This window comes from Gopherus evgoodei, chromosome 5, assembly GCF_007399415.2.
Source record: "Gopherus evgoodei ecotype Sinaloan lineage chromosome 5, rGopEvg1_v1.p, whole genome shotgun sequence".
NCBI lineage: Eukaryota > Metazoa > Chordata > Testudines > Testudinidae > Gopherus > Gopherus evgoodei.
This window is the reverse complement of record NC_044326.1, coordinates 26,567,638-26,584,279: the sequence shown is the minus strand read 5'-3', so window position 1 is coordinate 26,584,279 and position 16,642 is coordinate 26,567,638. Positions and strand designations below refer to the sequence as shown.

Below are 16,642 nucleotides of genomic sequence, written 5' to 3'. Positions count from 1 at the left end.
TGCATCTATACTACCTAAGCTGAGGTATATGTTTTATTTTATGGAGTGTAAAATTCTTCAAATAACACTTATTAATGTATTTGGATTTATGATATTTTTACACAATAAATATATCCCAGCCACATTGAGCACACAATAGGTAAGTTAGCACTCTACAAAATCCACCTCGTTTTCAAATCATCACCTGAGCCACATATAAGTTACAATTGAAGGAATGGTGTTGAAAATGAGAATATTTTAAATTAAATTCCTACGTAAACCTACAAATCAGTGAGTGGAAATTTTGTGTTCCTATTCAATGTGGCATGAATCAAAAATGTAATGATCTGTGTGAAAATAATGGTTTGCTTATTTTTATTCGGCTCGAATCACTGCACCACTCACAAATAATGCAAATGGGGTGAATGCTTGTAAAGGACTCTATTATTTTAACATATCATTATGCATATAATTCTGTATAGTCTATGCAAAAGGATAAGTAATAGACATTTCTATGAAAATTATCCAGTTTGTCTGCATTATGGCCATAAAAAGTCAATAGACTGTGATGTGAATGTTATTTTCCTAATGGTCTACTTTTTCTGAGGGGTGGGAGACCAGGAAATGTGTAGATCTTACTTTCCAATATATATCTTTTTACTGCTTTAGGAACTTTCTGTTGTGTTACATCCTTTCAGCTATACCAATGTCATCTGGGAGGCGGTATGGCTGGACTGGACATCAGGTTCCGTTCTCAACTCTATGGCTAATTTATATTAACTCCAAGTATCATTTTATCTGTTTCTTTGTATTGAAATGGACCCATTACCATATTATCTGATCACCTCACAACCAGAGCTATGCCAATAACTACTGGGTTTTTTATTTTTATTTTTTGGTTTGTTGGCAGTTACAAAATATAAAATTTCATTTCGGGTCAGTTCTAAACCAAAAAGTTTTGGAACTGTCTGCAAATGGAAAAGTCAAAAAAAAATAGGGTTGGGTTGAATGAAGTATTTTGTTTGATCCAGAACAGAATGTTTTATTTTGATATTGGACATCTTTAACAGTATTATAACTTTATTTAGAAAGTATTAGCAGGTTTATAAATTTGTTTTTTAATCAAAGGAAAGGAAATTTGGAAGTGAAGGGAGAACTCTTCCTACCCGCTTCAATTCAGTAGCCCAGTGGATAGGACATTTATCTGATATGTGGAAGACTTGAATGCAGGTCCCCCATGGGAGTGCCCATATCACTGTGTTATTGGTTACTCTTCAGTGGGTTTCGCACCCTATAGACTGGTTGTGAGAGTACTGGTCTGAGAAATGGGAGACCTGGGATCAGGAACGGTTTCAATATTTCTGAATGTTTTCCCCTTTTTTAAACAGAAACAATTAGCTGAAATTGACAGGAATTTACAAAATATTTTGATTGATCTAAATATGTACCTCAGTTCCAGGTGTCACCCCGTGGGGGCTTGATTTCAAGTTTTCTGAGTTTGTTTGGGTGGAAGAGGGATGGGGGGCGGGGAATCCAAACTAATTTCTAGACTCTGTAAATGCCCAAGTAAAATATATATTCTAAGGGCCAGACTCAGAGCTGATGAGCAAGTTAGATCTCCTATAGACTTGCTTAAATTCTCTTAGAATTACTTCTCTAAAATGACATTCATGTACATATGTGTAAGGGACTCTGATTTGGGGAAATCTGCATGCCAACGAGTCAGAAAAAAGATTTAAGTTAAAGCGTTTGTATGAAGGTTTACTATAATTTACACAATATTACAGGATTCTTTTAGCTGCTTTTCTTGCTACAGTCCTCTCTTCTGGACACTTAGCATATGAGTCACTCCCTGCTTTCCGCTCACAACCTCTGCTCTAACACTATCTGCTCCCACTCTCAAATATAATCTTAGAGTTTAAGGCCAGAAGAGACCACCAGATCATCCACTCTGATCTCCTGCATATCACAGGCCACCAATGGGACCCAGCACCCGCACACTAAACTCAACAACCAAAATTAGGCCAAAGTATTACAGCCCACAGGAGACTAGACTATTAGAATAGGAGGGACTGAGGTACCACCAGTGGCCCAGGCCTCCACAGTGGCAGGGAAATGATTAAGTGAGATATACCCTGATAATCCTGGAAAGTGAACCACACACTCATGCTGCAGAGGAATGTGAGAAACTACTGGGGTTACTGCCAATCTGAGCTGGGGGGAAATTCCTTCCCAACATCACATATACTGATCAGTTAGACCTTGAACATGTGAGCAAAAACCAGCCAGCCAAACAGCTGAGAGAATGCTCGATGCTACCTCGGAGCCCCGGTCCTCTCTAATGTCTCATCTCCAGCCATGACCATCCTTGATACTTAAGAGGAAGAAAATAAAATAAAATAAACAATACACTGGGGGAAAGCATCACTTCCTGACATCTAATCCTTAATCATTGTGCTGGATCTAATATAGGGCCTAAACCTGGAATTCTTAGTCAAAACTCCCACTCATGCTGGTTGGAAATTTGAATGAGTAACAAATGAAAGATCAGGCTCTCAGACTGCAGTCTCCATGAGATACTTTATTTTCCTACATGTTTGTAAAGCACCATTAACCTCTATTATGCTACACATGATAACCCACTTGCAAACGGTGCTTGCTTAAAAACTTGTAAAGATAAAATGCATCAACTTCCCCAAAAGTTGAGAAGGAAATGTTTTCCTCCCAAGTGAAGAATACCAAGAAAACTATTTTAAAAAGAGCAATAGTCATATTATTTCTGGTAAAGAACGAGTTCCCCTGCCAGCCATACCATTGTCTCACCTGGATTCTATGCTAGTGTAACACCGACAGATAGTGGTCATCAGCAGGCAGGATCGAACCTAGGACGTCTGGAGCTTAATGCATGAGCCTCTCTCTACCACATAAGCTAAAAGCAACTAGATACTAGCTAAGGCTGTAGAGCAGACTCATTTTATCTCTTTCTTTAAGTGGTCTTCATGCCACTAGATGGGACAGAACACCACACCCAGAAGGTGTGTGGGTTACACTAGCAAAACATCATTAGATACAATGCCAGTCTCTGCAAGGGTGTTAGATGTGTAATACTTTAAGGGATGAGAACTCTGTTGTTGTGATACCTTAATTGCACAGACACTGTCTGATCTTGATGATATTTTAAGCACAAGAACTACTGGAGGTCATGGTCAACCATGGCTCATCTCAGCATCAGCTGTGGCACTGCAGTCCTGAATGTTCACAACAGGGAAAAACACAGTAAAAGAACAAACAAATTGTGTGATTAAATAAGAAAAGGTAAGTACAAGAAAAGGCAAATCAGAATGAAGGATGAAAATCAATACCTGAGGACAATGGACTTGTATAACACTAAGGTAGCACTCAATTTAGTTTGCAATACTCTGTTAGTCACATCTGTATTGCTAAGCTGACTTCTATATTTAATGTATGCAGTGTTGTTGTAGCCAGGATATTAGAGAGAAAAGGTGTATGGGCTAATAACTTTTATTGGACTAAGTTCTGTTAGTGAGAGAGACAACCGTTAGAGTACACATGGAACTCTTCTTTATGTGTTAACTACTTATGCTAAACAATCTGTTCCATCTTGTATTTAACTGTGACACTTGGAGTAAGTTTCCCAGACCTGAAGAACAGCTCTGTGTAAGCTGTAAAGCTTGTCTCTCTCACCAACAGAAGTTGGTCCTATAAAAGATATTACCCCACTCACCTTTTCTCTGCTATATTTAATGTTTTTCTGTTCGTCTTGACCTCCAATAGGTCTACTGTTTAAAATACCATAGTCCTAAAATTGAATATTGCTATTTTGACTGATGTCTCATCTGAAAAAAATGTCTCTTCTACCCTTCTCTGGCATCATGCTGAGAGCACTGAGTCAGCACTGACTTAGAGGAAAGAGTGCCACCTACTGAATCAGCAGCACTGCTTCTTGCAGAAGAGGTGCTGGAGGGGAGTGGCCTATCTAAGCAGTGACCCAGACTCCATAACTCTGGTTTTAATCTAAGGTGTGAGGGAGCTTTGCCACTGACACAGGATTCAACCTGTGTTTTTGTTATCTATGAAGATCACAGTTCAGGGTGGCATGGCTATAGGAAGCCAGGATTCCTTTTCACCTGCCTGACAACTACCAATTGGTTGTGTCCCTTTTCATTGTCTGGCAGATCCACCTTGTCTGTCTTAACTTCAGTAGCTAGAAGTTGACATTCACTTTAAAATTTAAAGTAAGGGACTTGTTTTATAGCAACTCACGCAAAGACAACATTGTTTTCTCTTAATGTTAGGTTGAAAAGTGTAACCTTCCACTTAAGCTTCATGCTGAGAGTGAAAGTTGTGAACATTAAATCAATTACTGTGGCTGTATTTTTAATCACTTGTATGTGGTTTGTTAATAATCTGAGTTAAACCAAAAGGGACAAATGCCTTATTTAATCATTTTCTTCTTGAAGAAGTCCAATTTACATTTAAGCCCCCTATAATAAATACATTATCCTAGTCATTAAGAGTAATGATAGCCATTAAAGAACAACATTTAGAGAAATAGGGTTTAAGAGAACATTCATAAACTTCTTTCCCCTAACTAAGAATGAATGTTTAATCTAGATTCTTACAAAAATAAAATCCCATATTAAAATGATACATTTCAAAATCAATCTGGTGTGGCATAACAATATAATATATCCGTGTTGTAACTTGTGTGGAATTAATTTCAAATTGCTGGAGAAGAATCTACATCCAATGCTATCCCGCTGTAATTGGGGACCAGCCTTAGTGGCCCAGACTCTGATCCAAGCTATGCTTGTTGCACATCTGCAGTATGTCAGTTGAAGCCAATGAACCTGATTCTCCTTTCACTTATTTTCTTCTGAGTAATATTGAGAGGAAATCCAGCCTAACAAGTCTTATGCTGGTCTAGCCAAAATCAATCTATGGCCTAGCTAAAGAACCCAGTCTTATCCTTTCTGAGGCCAAACTCCCATTCACACATAAATAGGACTTTACCTGCCTAAGGAGTGCAGGCAGGAGGCCATGCTCAATTAAATGACATTGTCTTTAAACAGAGGCATCTGGTTTAAAACCAAATCAATAAAATGTATAAGAAATATCAAAAGGGGTGTAGTATGTGAGTTACAGAGTTAAGCTTGTTTGCAAAGGAGAAAAGCTGCCAAAGAGTGGGATAAAAATCACTGTCTACCATTTAAGCAAGAACTGAGTGGAGCACCTCTCTCTTAACCTTTAAATGTTACAAGAACGTATATCTCTGATCAGCTTCAAGATCCTGGTCACTGATCCTGCAAGTCACTCCTTCAGGCTGACTTCAGTGGGTGCACCTGTGCAAAGTGACTAGCTGGGAGAGGGCATAAAATGTCAGAAAGCTTGGTGGACTGGGGCTTCACTAGCTCTGGATCACTGAAAGAACAGATCCCCTGGACACCAGCTTTGATCAATGATAACCATGGATTGCCCAGGGCCAAGGGAGGGGAGCACAGCTTTTTCAGCAGCAAGCCCTCATTTGGAGCAAAATATTATTAGACTCATCTGTTTGATAAGTCTTCTACCAACAGCAGTGTAGCCCACTCGTCAGTGTGTGTTATGCATACCCACTGTACCTGATCCATGTAGATGATATGACTCTGCTACTGCACCCCTTTAACCCACTGCTTTGTTTAGCTCACACTCTAGTATCCTGCTTCCTAGTGATTATCAAGCAGATATTTTTTATAGCAGCACTAACAAATGGACCAACAATGCTTCCTTGAAGATACTGCAAGTTAGCAAAAATTATCTAATATTTAAATATATTATAAATATAACTAATTGAGTTAACAAAACACACTACAAGCATTGTTATAGGATGACACTGAGACATCAGCCTTTCCCATTGACTTGCTATACATAGGGACTTAGGACTGCAGGGGAGCTCCTGGGTCATCAAGACCAGTCTCCTGCTATCACAGGCAGCCCCATTGTTTAATTGCAACATTGTCATATAAATGACATCAACCTTAAGAGGCTCTACTCTCCCATTCAACCTGGGCTGGTAGATATTTTTAACAGGTATGTATAAAGTATGACTAGGAAGTTTTGTTTATTTGTGAGTAGGATTTTTTGCCTGAAGTGGTACATTTTCAGAGCAATTTTGCAAAGGTGCTATACATAATTTTGCAGAAGCCCAGTTAACACAGTGGTGGGCACATTAGAAATGGACAGCCAAAGCTAGAACAACACACAAGTTGCCAGTTCTCAGGTTTTTTAAAAATATTTCAATAAATTTTGCCAGTTTCAGTTCATATGGTTTTGTAGCCTTTAGGTTTCACTTTAAAGTGTGATTCTGTTCTGACAAGTGATTGTAAAAACTGAATCACACATTCCTATAGTTGTGTCTCAATATCAAATTTGCTCAGACCACCAGTATAGTGATGGATTTTTGCCTTAACTACCAGCCCTACCACCTAACCTGGGCTTAGAATGTAGTGTGACCTTCAATCTGGCTCATGGAACACTACCACTAAGAAAGGTTCTGAAAGCCAAAATCTGCTCTCTCACACCATTATGCAAACACCTCTAGCGCAGATACTACTCTAATTTATATGGGTGTGACTCTGGAGTAAATCCATTCTATGCTAAGATAAAAATCTTCTGAAGTAAGCTTTGTATTATATCTAAGAAAATTGTGTGGTTTTTTTTTAAATTACATTTTGCACTGGGGTAACAAACCATATAGGGAAGGACTGATGCAGATCCTTTTGCATCATCCAAACTCCCTTTCACTTCTATGGATTTTCTGCCTGAACAAAGAGATGAGATCCTGAGAGTGGTTACTACTACCACTGCTATTGCATATCTGTAACAGGATGGCAGTATTTGCCTATTAGCAGATGATGAGCTGCTGGAAACTGTTAAATTAACTGATTTGCTGACTCACTGGTGCAGCTGGCTCATTATCCCATCTGGTTACAAGAGAGGTTGGGCATGGCCTGAGCTGGGACCTGAGGGAAGGAATTGTAAGTGTAGAGTTTTTAGTTCACTAGTGTTTTGAGAATAACCTTTTCAATAATAAATCAGACCTGAAAAGAAATAATTTGCTTTCACTGAGGATATGTCTATGCTGCAGTTAGACACCTGTGGCTAGCCCTTGTCAGCTGTCTTAGGCTCATGGCTGTTTAACTGTGGTGTAGACATTCAGGCCTGGAATGCAGTCCAGACTCTAGGACCCTACAAGGTAGGAGGGTCTTCTGTAGCCTGAGCTTAAATGTCTATGGTGCAATGAAACAGCTTTACAGCCAGAGCTGGCTGGCATGGGCCAGCCACAGGTGTCTAATTGCAGTGTAGACATACCATGAGTGTCTAGGTTTGTGGCCGTAAGGGAAGGATCACATACATAATCACAGTAACACACTTTTTTTTTTTTAACCAGACTTTGCACTTTCGGTAGTTTCTTCTGTCTGAAGATCTTTGCTGTGTTATACAAACAATGACATTCCCCCAATGAGGTTGGCATTGATTCTGGAGCCCTGCAAAATGCATTTTGCTGTGTAGATGAAAGGGTGAAAATTCTAAACCATCTTTGCTGTGCTGAGGAACTGTAGACAGTTATTGGACTGGAGCCAGTGACATCAAAAGTGAATAAGACTGACTCAGGAGAAGAGTGGAATCAGGCAACCCAAAATTCACTCCTGGGCCAGAATTTACACCTATCACTCTGGGTGGGGGATGGGGAAAGCAACAGTTGTGGTCATCTACTACTCACTAGGATATATTTCCCCCCTCTCCCTCCCATTGACTTACTATTGCCAATCCTAGATGTTAAAAAACCATGAATTAGCACCCCCCCCAAGTATTTTAAGATTTTCTTTAAACTTGTGAGTTGTTGTTTTTTTTAAAGTTGGGTTAATTTTATTTTACTTACAGGTTTCTGAGTATTTAGGTTACATTCAGTTCATACTTTCAGGCTTTTCTCTGCAACAACTATTTTTAAAGAGGGAAGGTCATCTCTGTGTAAGCTCAAAAGCTTCTCTCTCTTGCCCTAACAGAAGCTGGTCCAATAAGATATCACCTCACTCACCTTATCTCTCTGGTATCCTGAGAGCAAACTGGCTACCACAACACTGCATACAATGCTTTTTTCCCCCCATCAAACATATTTTCATTTCCAGGACCTGAAATTTTAAGAAAAACATTAAATATCATGAGAGTTGTAATCAAGTCACAAGAGTAGGCAACATTGCATTGTTTTTAATTTTTAAATAACTCTTCCTGATTCTGAGTCTGCATTTTACAAACTATTATTCCTCTCTTTTCTATTTGCTTTTACAGTTAATTTTGACCACTTTCAAATACTGCGAGCTATTGGGAAAGGGAGTTTTGGAAAGGTAAGAATCAATGTTTAGTAGTTGTTGTTTTTGGTGATAAAATCTAGCAGCAGATTTCTTCATACTAATATGATATGCTCATTCACTCTGGTTAGGCTAACAGAGTTGCATTTTGAAGCTTTTTTATCACAATCAAATTAAGTGCAACTTTGGTTGTACATTAAATTAAGTTACTTTGACTACAGTACATTTGCTTGTTAATCATATAAATGTGATTATAAGTAAATATCTTCTATAGACTTTAGCATGACTAAGAAATCAACTTCAAAAAAAAAGAGAGAGAAGTAGTAGCAGACACCTCAGTTAGGCTGTCTAGAAAAGAATGATCTTGTTCTGAACCCGATTTATCTATTTTAATATGATTAAAATATTTCAGTTACAAAGATACTTTTTACATTGATTCAAATACATGTAAAGGTCTATAAGCTGAAATGTAATTAAGATAGAAAATGTTTCTTCAATTCAATAAGCATGTGCTAGAATGGGGAAAACCAATTACTTGTTTACAAATGAGTATATAATAATAAAGAATCATGTAATAACCAAGATCTTAAATTTTTGTATGGATAAATACAAGTCTATGCAGTCTGATGGAGTCATGTTAAGAAAACATTGGAGAGACCATTACTTGAAATGATAAATTTGAAGCTTGCATATAACTTGGACAGCAGATCAAATAATGATAATAAGTTAGACCTTGATTCAGGAGATTTAATTTAAGCACATGCTCACTGTGTTCTTTGGAGCTACTCTCACACTTATGATTAAATCCATATATGAATTTTTTCAGGATCGGGGGTCTTACATGTGTAACAGTGTGTTTCATCCAGCAGAAGCCCAAATCACTTCGCAAGCTGACTTTCAAACTTTTGGCTGTAAATCTTCATTTAGTTCAATGAATTTCATGAGAAGTTTTGCCTGAGTAAGACTGCAAGAATGAGTGTCATGCAAAACTGTATTCAAGTATCCTCTTCCATATCACTGAGGTTCAGCCACCTCTGGGGTAGAACACAGTAACTGTTTACTATCACACAGCACTACTAGAATGTCACATCAAAGTGAAACTACAGAGGTCCTTAATGACTCCATTGTTGGGGGTACAGGTTAGATCCAGGATAAGTATTCATAGGTATATCCAAATGATCCTAACCCTTGAGGGGTCCATGCATTATTCTCTTTCCCTCAGAGTTGCCCCCTCACCCTGACAACAATGCCTTCCCTAAAAGGCCCTGGCTCTTTATGCCAGATGCAGTTGTTTTGTAAGGGAAGGGAAAACTGAACGCTACAGCCCTCTGAGCTCTTCAGGAGCTAGCTGGTGGATCCACTCTTGTCATGTGGGGCAGATGGCAATGCTATCTAAAAGACAATGGTTCATGAAGCACTGTTTGTTTTTGTAATTCCTGATATGACAGCCTTTCCTGGTGCTGATTATTTGTTTGGGGTGCAGTTGACTGCAGTGTTCTCTGAACCTTTTTATTATTTGGATTTAAATTCACAGTCCCCTAGAGCAGTGTTTCCCAAACTTGTAGTGGCCAGTACATCCCTCAGCCCATGCTGCTTCCAGCAGTTCCCATTGGCCTGGAGCAGCAAACTGCAGCCAGTGGGAGCTGCTATCGGCAGAACTTGCAGATGGGGCAGGTAAACAAACTGTCCCGGCCTGCCAGGGGCTTTCCCTGCACAAGCGGCATCCCAAGTTTGTGAAACACTGTCCTAGAACATCCATTGAACAATAGGAAGAAATATAAACATGCTGCTAATCTTTTAACATAATTTGTTTAATGTATAGTTGTCAGTGCAACAAAATAGTCTTCTAAATAATGTAATCTTTATCCCAAAGCAACACAAAAAAGTTCCACTCCATCTTCTGAGTCTTTCACAAACAGTAAAAGAAGAAAACACATGTTAAGATGGCCTGTCCTACGGTATCCACAAGGACGGCATGTCAAAAGCACAGCTTCCAAAAAAGTTTTTTTTTCAGCAAATCACTTTCAGCCCCTACCATCCATTCAGGAATGACTTTGATCCCAACTTTACCTGTCAATCTTCTTCTGGAACCTCCTCATGACAGAAAGCACCAAAGCACAGTGGTGTTGCCTCATCATTTCTTTATTTTAGTAAATTGTGCCTGAACCTACTGTAAAACCCTCTCCTTGATTTATGTCCTGTATTTTATTTGTGCTTGCAGAGCATGGCACTTTTCTTGACTTGCCTTTGGGTCAAGATAGGTGAGGTAATATCTTTTACTGAACCAACCTTTGCTGGTGGAAGGGACAAGCTTTTTGGGCTCTTTCTCAGGACTGGGGAAGGTAACCAGTGTGTCTGAGTTAAATACAAGTTGAGACAGATTGTTAAGCATAAGGGGTTCAGACATGCTAGCAGGTGGTAGGGTGTGTTACAAATTGTTCTAGTGAGCCATAAACACAATGTCTCTGTTTAAGTTCATGGTTTTTAGGGTCTAGTGGAGTTATGAATTTAAGTTCCCAGACTCATCTTTTGACGGTATTACACAGATTTCCTTGGAGGAAGAGGACTGAGAGGTCATATATGGAGTGATCGATTTATGAAAAGTGTTTGCTCATGGATGATATGGTGTTTTTGTCTTTTCTTTGTGAGCTCAAGAGCATAGTGACTGTCTGGTTTTACCCACATAGTTGTTGTTGCTGCATTTTATGTACTGGATGATGCATGCCACATGTTGTGATAGGCATGTATATGATCCATGGATCTTGAAAGGTGTGTTATGTGTAGAGATGTTGATCATTGTAGCAGTGGAGATATGTTTACAGGTTTTGCATCTGTTGTTCTGGCAGGGTCTGGTGCTGCTTTCAGTTGCTGTGCCCTAATCTGTGGGGAGCTTTCTTCTGTTGATGAGATTGGTGAGGGTTGGGGGTTGTTTGCAGGCCAGAAGGGTGGGTTCAGAAAAGACTTCTACTGTGAGGTGGTAGGTGACAAATTGGGATGTGTGATGAGTGGCTCCCCCCCGACTGTTGAAATGGGTTCTCTCAGGGAGTTTGGGTGGCCCTTTCCATGATGTGGTCCATATATCTGGTGGAGTGCCCTATTTAGTGAAGGTGGTTTTAAATGTGTTTAGGTGTGTATGCAGACTTTCTCTTCAGAGCAAATTCTGTGGTACCTGAGTGCTTGGCATTCTAGGGTAGCTGCTTGATCTGTGGAGGTAAGTGTGGTGATTCATGGACTTCTTACAGATAGTTGTCTATCGGGTTCCATTGTTGAAGCTGATCATGGTATACAGGAAATTGATGCTGGTGTGGGAGTGTTCTAGAAAGAATTTGATGGATGGACAGTGGTTATTAAGTTATGGTGGAAATCTGAGGGAGTTTAGGTCATCTTTCCAGAGGATGAAAATATCATTGATGTAACTCAGGTATATCATCGGTTTCATGGTCCATATTTTCCAGAAATCCTTCCTCAAGGTGGCTATGAAGAGGTTGGCATAATGTTCCCATGGTTTGAACATAGAGTTTAAATGAGAAGTTGCTGTGGGTGTTTGGCAATGCATTTGGAGTGGATTTCAGAGTGTTGTATGTTATCTTATAAGTATTTGAGGAAGGCAGTGACGCCATCATGGTGAAGGATGTTGGTGTATGTAAAGGTCGCATCCATTGTGGCAAGAATGATGTTCTCTGGGAGGTTGTGAAAGTTGCAGAGTTTCTGCGGGAAGTCAGTAGTGTCTTAGAGGAAGCTGACTCTTTGCGTGGTGAGTGGTTTGAAGATGGTGTCTATGAGTCCTATATGCCTTCAGTAAGAGTGCCAGGGCCAGGTATGATGGGTCTGCCTGGGTTCCCTTGTCTGTGTGTCCTGAGGAGCATGTAAAAGGTCTCCGGGGTGGGTTCATGGGGGATGAGGTTGTAGAGTTTTTCTTGGAGTTGTTTGGGGAAGGATTTGATGATACCTTTAAAATCTTGTGTAAACTGTGGTTTGGGGTCTCTTTTGAGTTCTTTATAATAGGTTGCGAGATTTGTTTGTTAGCCTCGTTGACATAGTCATCACTATTAAAGACTATGATGATTCCCCCTTTGTCTGTTGGCTTGATTGCTATCTGATGGTTGGATTTCATTGTCTGTATAACTATCCTATATCAGTAGTGGAGAGATTATGGTATATGCAATATTTGCTGAGAATATCACTGATTTCTTTCCCCTGAAGCAATGGATGTTATCATCCAATGTGTGGTTTTGTCTACTGGAAGGTGTCCAGTCAAATTATTCTTTTTTTCCCTTATGACTGTTGGTGGGAATGTGATAGTTGTGGGTAATGGTATCTTTGTTGTGACAGAATTCCTTGACTGGTGTCAGCAGAAGAATTTTCTAGTTCTCCACATGTTAATATGGTATCAGATTCTGTAGTGGGGCAGAAATCCAATTTCTTGGAGAGTACAAATACTTCAGTTCCAGTGAGGGGCAGTCTTGACAGGTTGATGATGTTGAGGTATTGTGTATTGTTCATATGGGGATTCTGGTGTCATGGTATCTCCCAGAGGTGGTTCCACTTTTTGCTTTTGTGTTCGATGGCTGTCATCAGCCTTTTTTAGGGTTGTTCTGAGTTTCCTGAATAATCTTCAGGTAGGTTTCCCGATTTTTTTTTTTTCCTTCCAGTGTTTGGGAGCATGTGATAATTTCTTGTTTGAGGAGCTCCCTTCTAGAGTATGTAAGATGGTTCCTCAGTTTTTCTGAGGTCCTTCTGCAGAGCTTTCACACTTGGAGTTGTATATAGTGGTCCAAGGGTTAGAGATGGAGAGTCCTCTCGGGATGATGATATGTTTCTTGCATCTGCTCAGGAAGTAGATGTTGCTATTCAGTCTGGTTTCCTTCATCATGTTGTTAAATTTCCATTTTAAGGAGTGGTGATTGTTGTTCCCCCCTTCTTATGGCCACCCTGGCCTCTCTTGTCTTGTGACAGTGGTCGGACTTTTTACGACACTCCTAACTTTATATTTTACTGCTTCTGGGATGCAGCGTCTATGCAGATATATTTTAAGATACAGCAACCTTAGACCTCTGCAGGGTTTGACTGCAGGTGGCAGCTGATGACAGCCAGGCAAAGACTTTGCACAGCTCAGCATGCTTTTGTGCACAGTGCTCAAGGTGATTCTCTCCATCAGCTTGTCCTTCTCTTCCCCTCTGGAGCGAACTCCCTCAGCAGCTACCCTGTCTCCCTAGAGACGGCCTCAAAAAACAAAAAAGCATTTTTCCTGACTTTTGTTGACACCTGAGTGGCAGTTTATCTTCAATATTTTACTGCAATGGTATTTGTTCTTTGAGAATTTATATGCCACTCAGCAGATAGGAGGATGAGCTCTTGAGATATAAAGACCTGAGAAGTGGCCACCGGACTTTCAGATGACTCTATACCAACATGCAACATTCTCTTAGAGAAGCACTATTTCTATTGAGATTGGCAGGGCAGATGCAGTCTTGTAGCTACAGTAGTAGTTCTTTTACTACAGAAAGTGAAAAGAGATACCACAGTGGCTGTGAGCAGGATAGGAAAGGGGCCATGGATGTGGAGGGGGAGGAAAAAGGAGTAAAATTACTTTTCCCAAAATAAAAAAGGTTTATTTACCCTGCTCAGGAGGAAGCTCCTCTGACAGCTAAGGCTGCAATTCAGCAAAAGGTGTCCTTAAATACCGAGTGACTTAAGTTCTGAGCCTGATTTAGGTAGTGATTCAGTAAGGTACACAAGCATATATGTACCTTTAGACAAGTGAGCAGTCCCACTGACTTTGTCCCTAACTTCCTCTATGGTTTGAGTAGCTCACTTTCCCAGTTTTCTTCTCTGTACCACAGAGCACTGATATTTCACAGTATCTTGAGATCTCTGGGTGAAGGGAACTTTCGAAGTTCAGGGCACTGTACCATTAATATTTCCTCTAATACCCAAAGCTAGCCAAGTCAGAAATTCCTCAAGAATAGCCTTCTGCTTGGTATTCAGTATTTCTTTTCCTGGTTTGTGACTGTAGGAAGTCCAGAGGGGAACAATTGAAATAAATAATTCAAACTGCAAATTCCTAAAATAAGTCCAGGTAACGGTTTTTTTACACCCTGTCAAATATTGCAAGTGTGTGCTTGCATCTGATCTAACTTGATTTTTTCTTCCTTAATAGAGTTCTGTAAAATGTGAGTCTAATCAAATTACAGTAAAAATTATATATTTGGATATTCAATAAATCAAATATTGACTAGGAATGAAATACTATAATTTACTGCAGATGTAACCATGTAATTGCAGGCTCGCACAGGCAGGATAATTTGCATTCAGGTCTACTTTCCAGGGATATTATTGTACCAGACTTCTTCAGATTCTTTGTTCAAATTGTCAAGTACATTGAACAGTCTGCAGGAGCAGCCCATTTTACTAGCTAGGACGGAAAATGTTTGTGGAACCACCACTCCACCAGCAGCCAAAACAAAAAGAACAAACCCCCTCCAAAATACCCCAGAACACCACCCCACAGCTAGTCAATCAGAGAGGAAAAAACAGCAAAATAAAAATGCCAAACAGTGTGCCACTCCCTGGAAACTGGCATCCAGGGTCATTGCCCTGCTTGTCTGCCCCTAGAACAAACCCTGACAATCTGACCTCAAATTAAATTTAAATTATGATTTGAATGTACAAACACTTCCTTATCCTATATATCTCTGGTGTTAAGACTCAGGGCTCAGATCTGATGCTTAATGGGCACTGGCGTAAATCAGGAATAGTTCTACTGAAGTCAAGGCAGCGACACTGGTGTAAAACGGATGGGAGACCAGAATAAGTCCCACAGTCATAGTCTGTTTTACTGAATAATTGGCAAAGTATTTTCCAATAATCTATAGTTTATCCAACAGCAACATACTGCACCAGTGCAGAGTAGTAATGTTTCTTGACAGTATGGCCACAAATATTCTTGAGCTTTAGGTGACATGAGAAGATACTGGGCTAGATGTTTTGCCTCTGTTCCAGCTGTTTTGTACTGGTCATGCTGTCATAACATTTCTTCCCAGATCTGGACCTTAGCGTCCAAAATATGAGTGTTAGCATGAAAACCTCCAAGCTTAGTTACCAGCTTGGACCTGGTAATTGCTGCCACCAGCTAGGAATTATACAGTGCCTAGCTCACTGTGGTCTCCCCAAAACCTTCCCTGGGGGACCCCCAGACTCAGATGCCTTGAGTCTTACAACAAAGGGAAATAACCCCCTCCCCTTGTTTCCTTGTTACTTCCTCCCAGGCTCCCCTCCCTGGACAACTCTAGGAGATTCCCTGCTTCCAGTCCTGGAAACACAAGTACCGAGAGATCTAATCTCTCTTCCCCCTCACCCAGAGGGTATGCAAAGTCAGGCTTAGTAAATCTAACACAAAGAGATTTTCCCCCTGACTTCTTCCTACCACCAATTCCCTGGTGAGCTGCAGACTCAATTCCCTGGAGTCCCCACTAAAGAAAAACTCCAACAGGTCTTAAAAAGAAAGCTTTATATAAAAAGAATGAAAAAGGACATAAAATGGTCTCTATATTAAGGTGACAATATACAGGGTCAATTGCTTAAAGGAAAAAAAATGAATAAACAGCCTTATCCAAAAAGAATGCAGTTTAAACATTCCAGCAACTACACACATGTAAATACCAAAAAACAATATAAACCTATTGTCTTACTATCCTTGTACTTACAACTTGGAAACAGAAGATTAGAAAGCCTGGAGATAGAAAAATCACTCTCAGAGCCGAGAGGGCACAGACACAAGACAAAGAACAACGAACTCACACCCAAAACTTCCCTCCACCCAGATTTGAAAAAGTCTTGTTTCCTGATTGGTCCTCTGGTCAGGTGTTTGGTTCCCTGTGTTAACCCTTTACAGGTAAAAGAACATTAACCCTTAGCTATCTGTTTATGACACATGCCTTAAAAGGGCAGCTGAGGTTTCACTGGGTCAGGGAAATCCCTTAGTGGTGTGAAGCCAGGTCTATAACACCCATTCCGCAACCCCTTTCTAAGTTTCTTCAGTCTATGGCCAGGGTCAACTAGCTGAGACCATGGCTATTAGTGGCTCGGAGCATGAGGGGACGGATCAGAAGTGGAGGATAGATTCTGTATCGCTATATACCTCTATCTATCTTCTTAACATGTTTGTCCCAGACATATACCGGAGCAACTTAGTTGGGACTAACAGTGTGTGGGGACAGAGTGCCTCACCTCTGCTTCCAGTTGTCTCCCCCAGGCAGCTGCTCCGGAGCCCAGCACAGAACACACTCTCCTGG

General features: G+C 40.2%; 1 protein-coding gene across 2 annotated transcripts in view; it reads left to right on the top strand.

The window, feature by feature from the left end:
* Positions 1-16,642, top strand: part of STK32B (serine/threonine kinase 32B) — a 257,437-nt gene that overhangs the window by 29,053 nt on the left and 211,742 nt on the right. The window contains exon 2 of one of the 2 annotated variants that reach the window (XM_030565483.1): positions 8,329-8,384. The exons of the other annotated variant lie outside the window; for it this stretch is intronic. Within the exon in view, the coding sequence (XP_030421343.1) occupies positions 8,329-8,384 (56 nt within the window). The remainder of the gene's footprint in view (positions 1-8,328; positions 8,385-16,642) is intronic. 2 annotated transcript variants of the gene reach the window in all.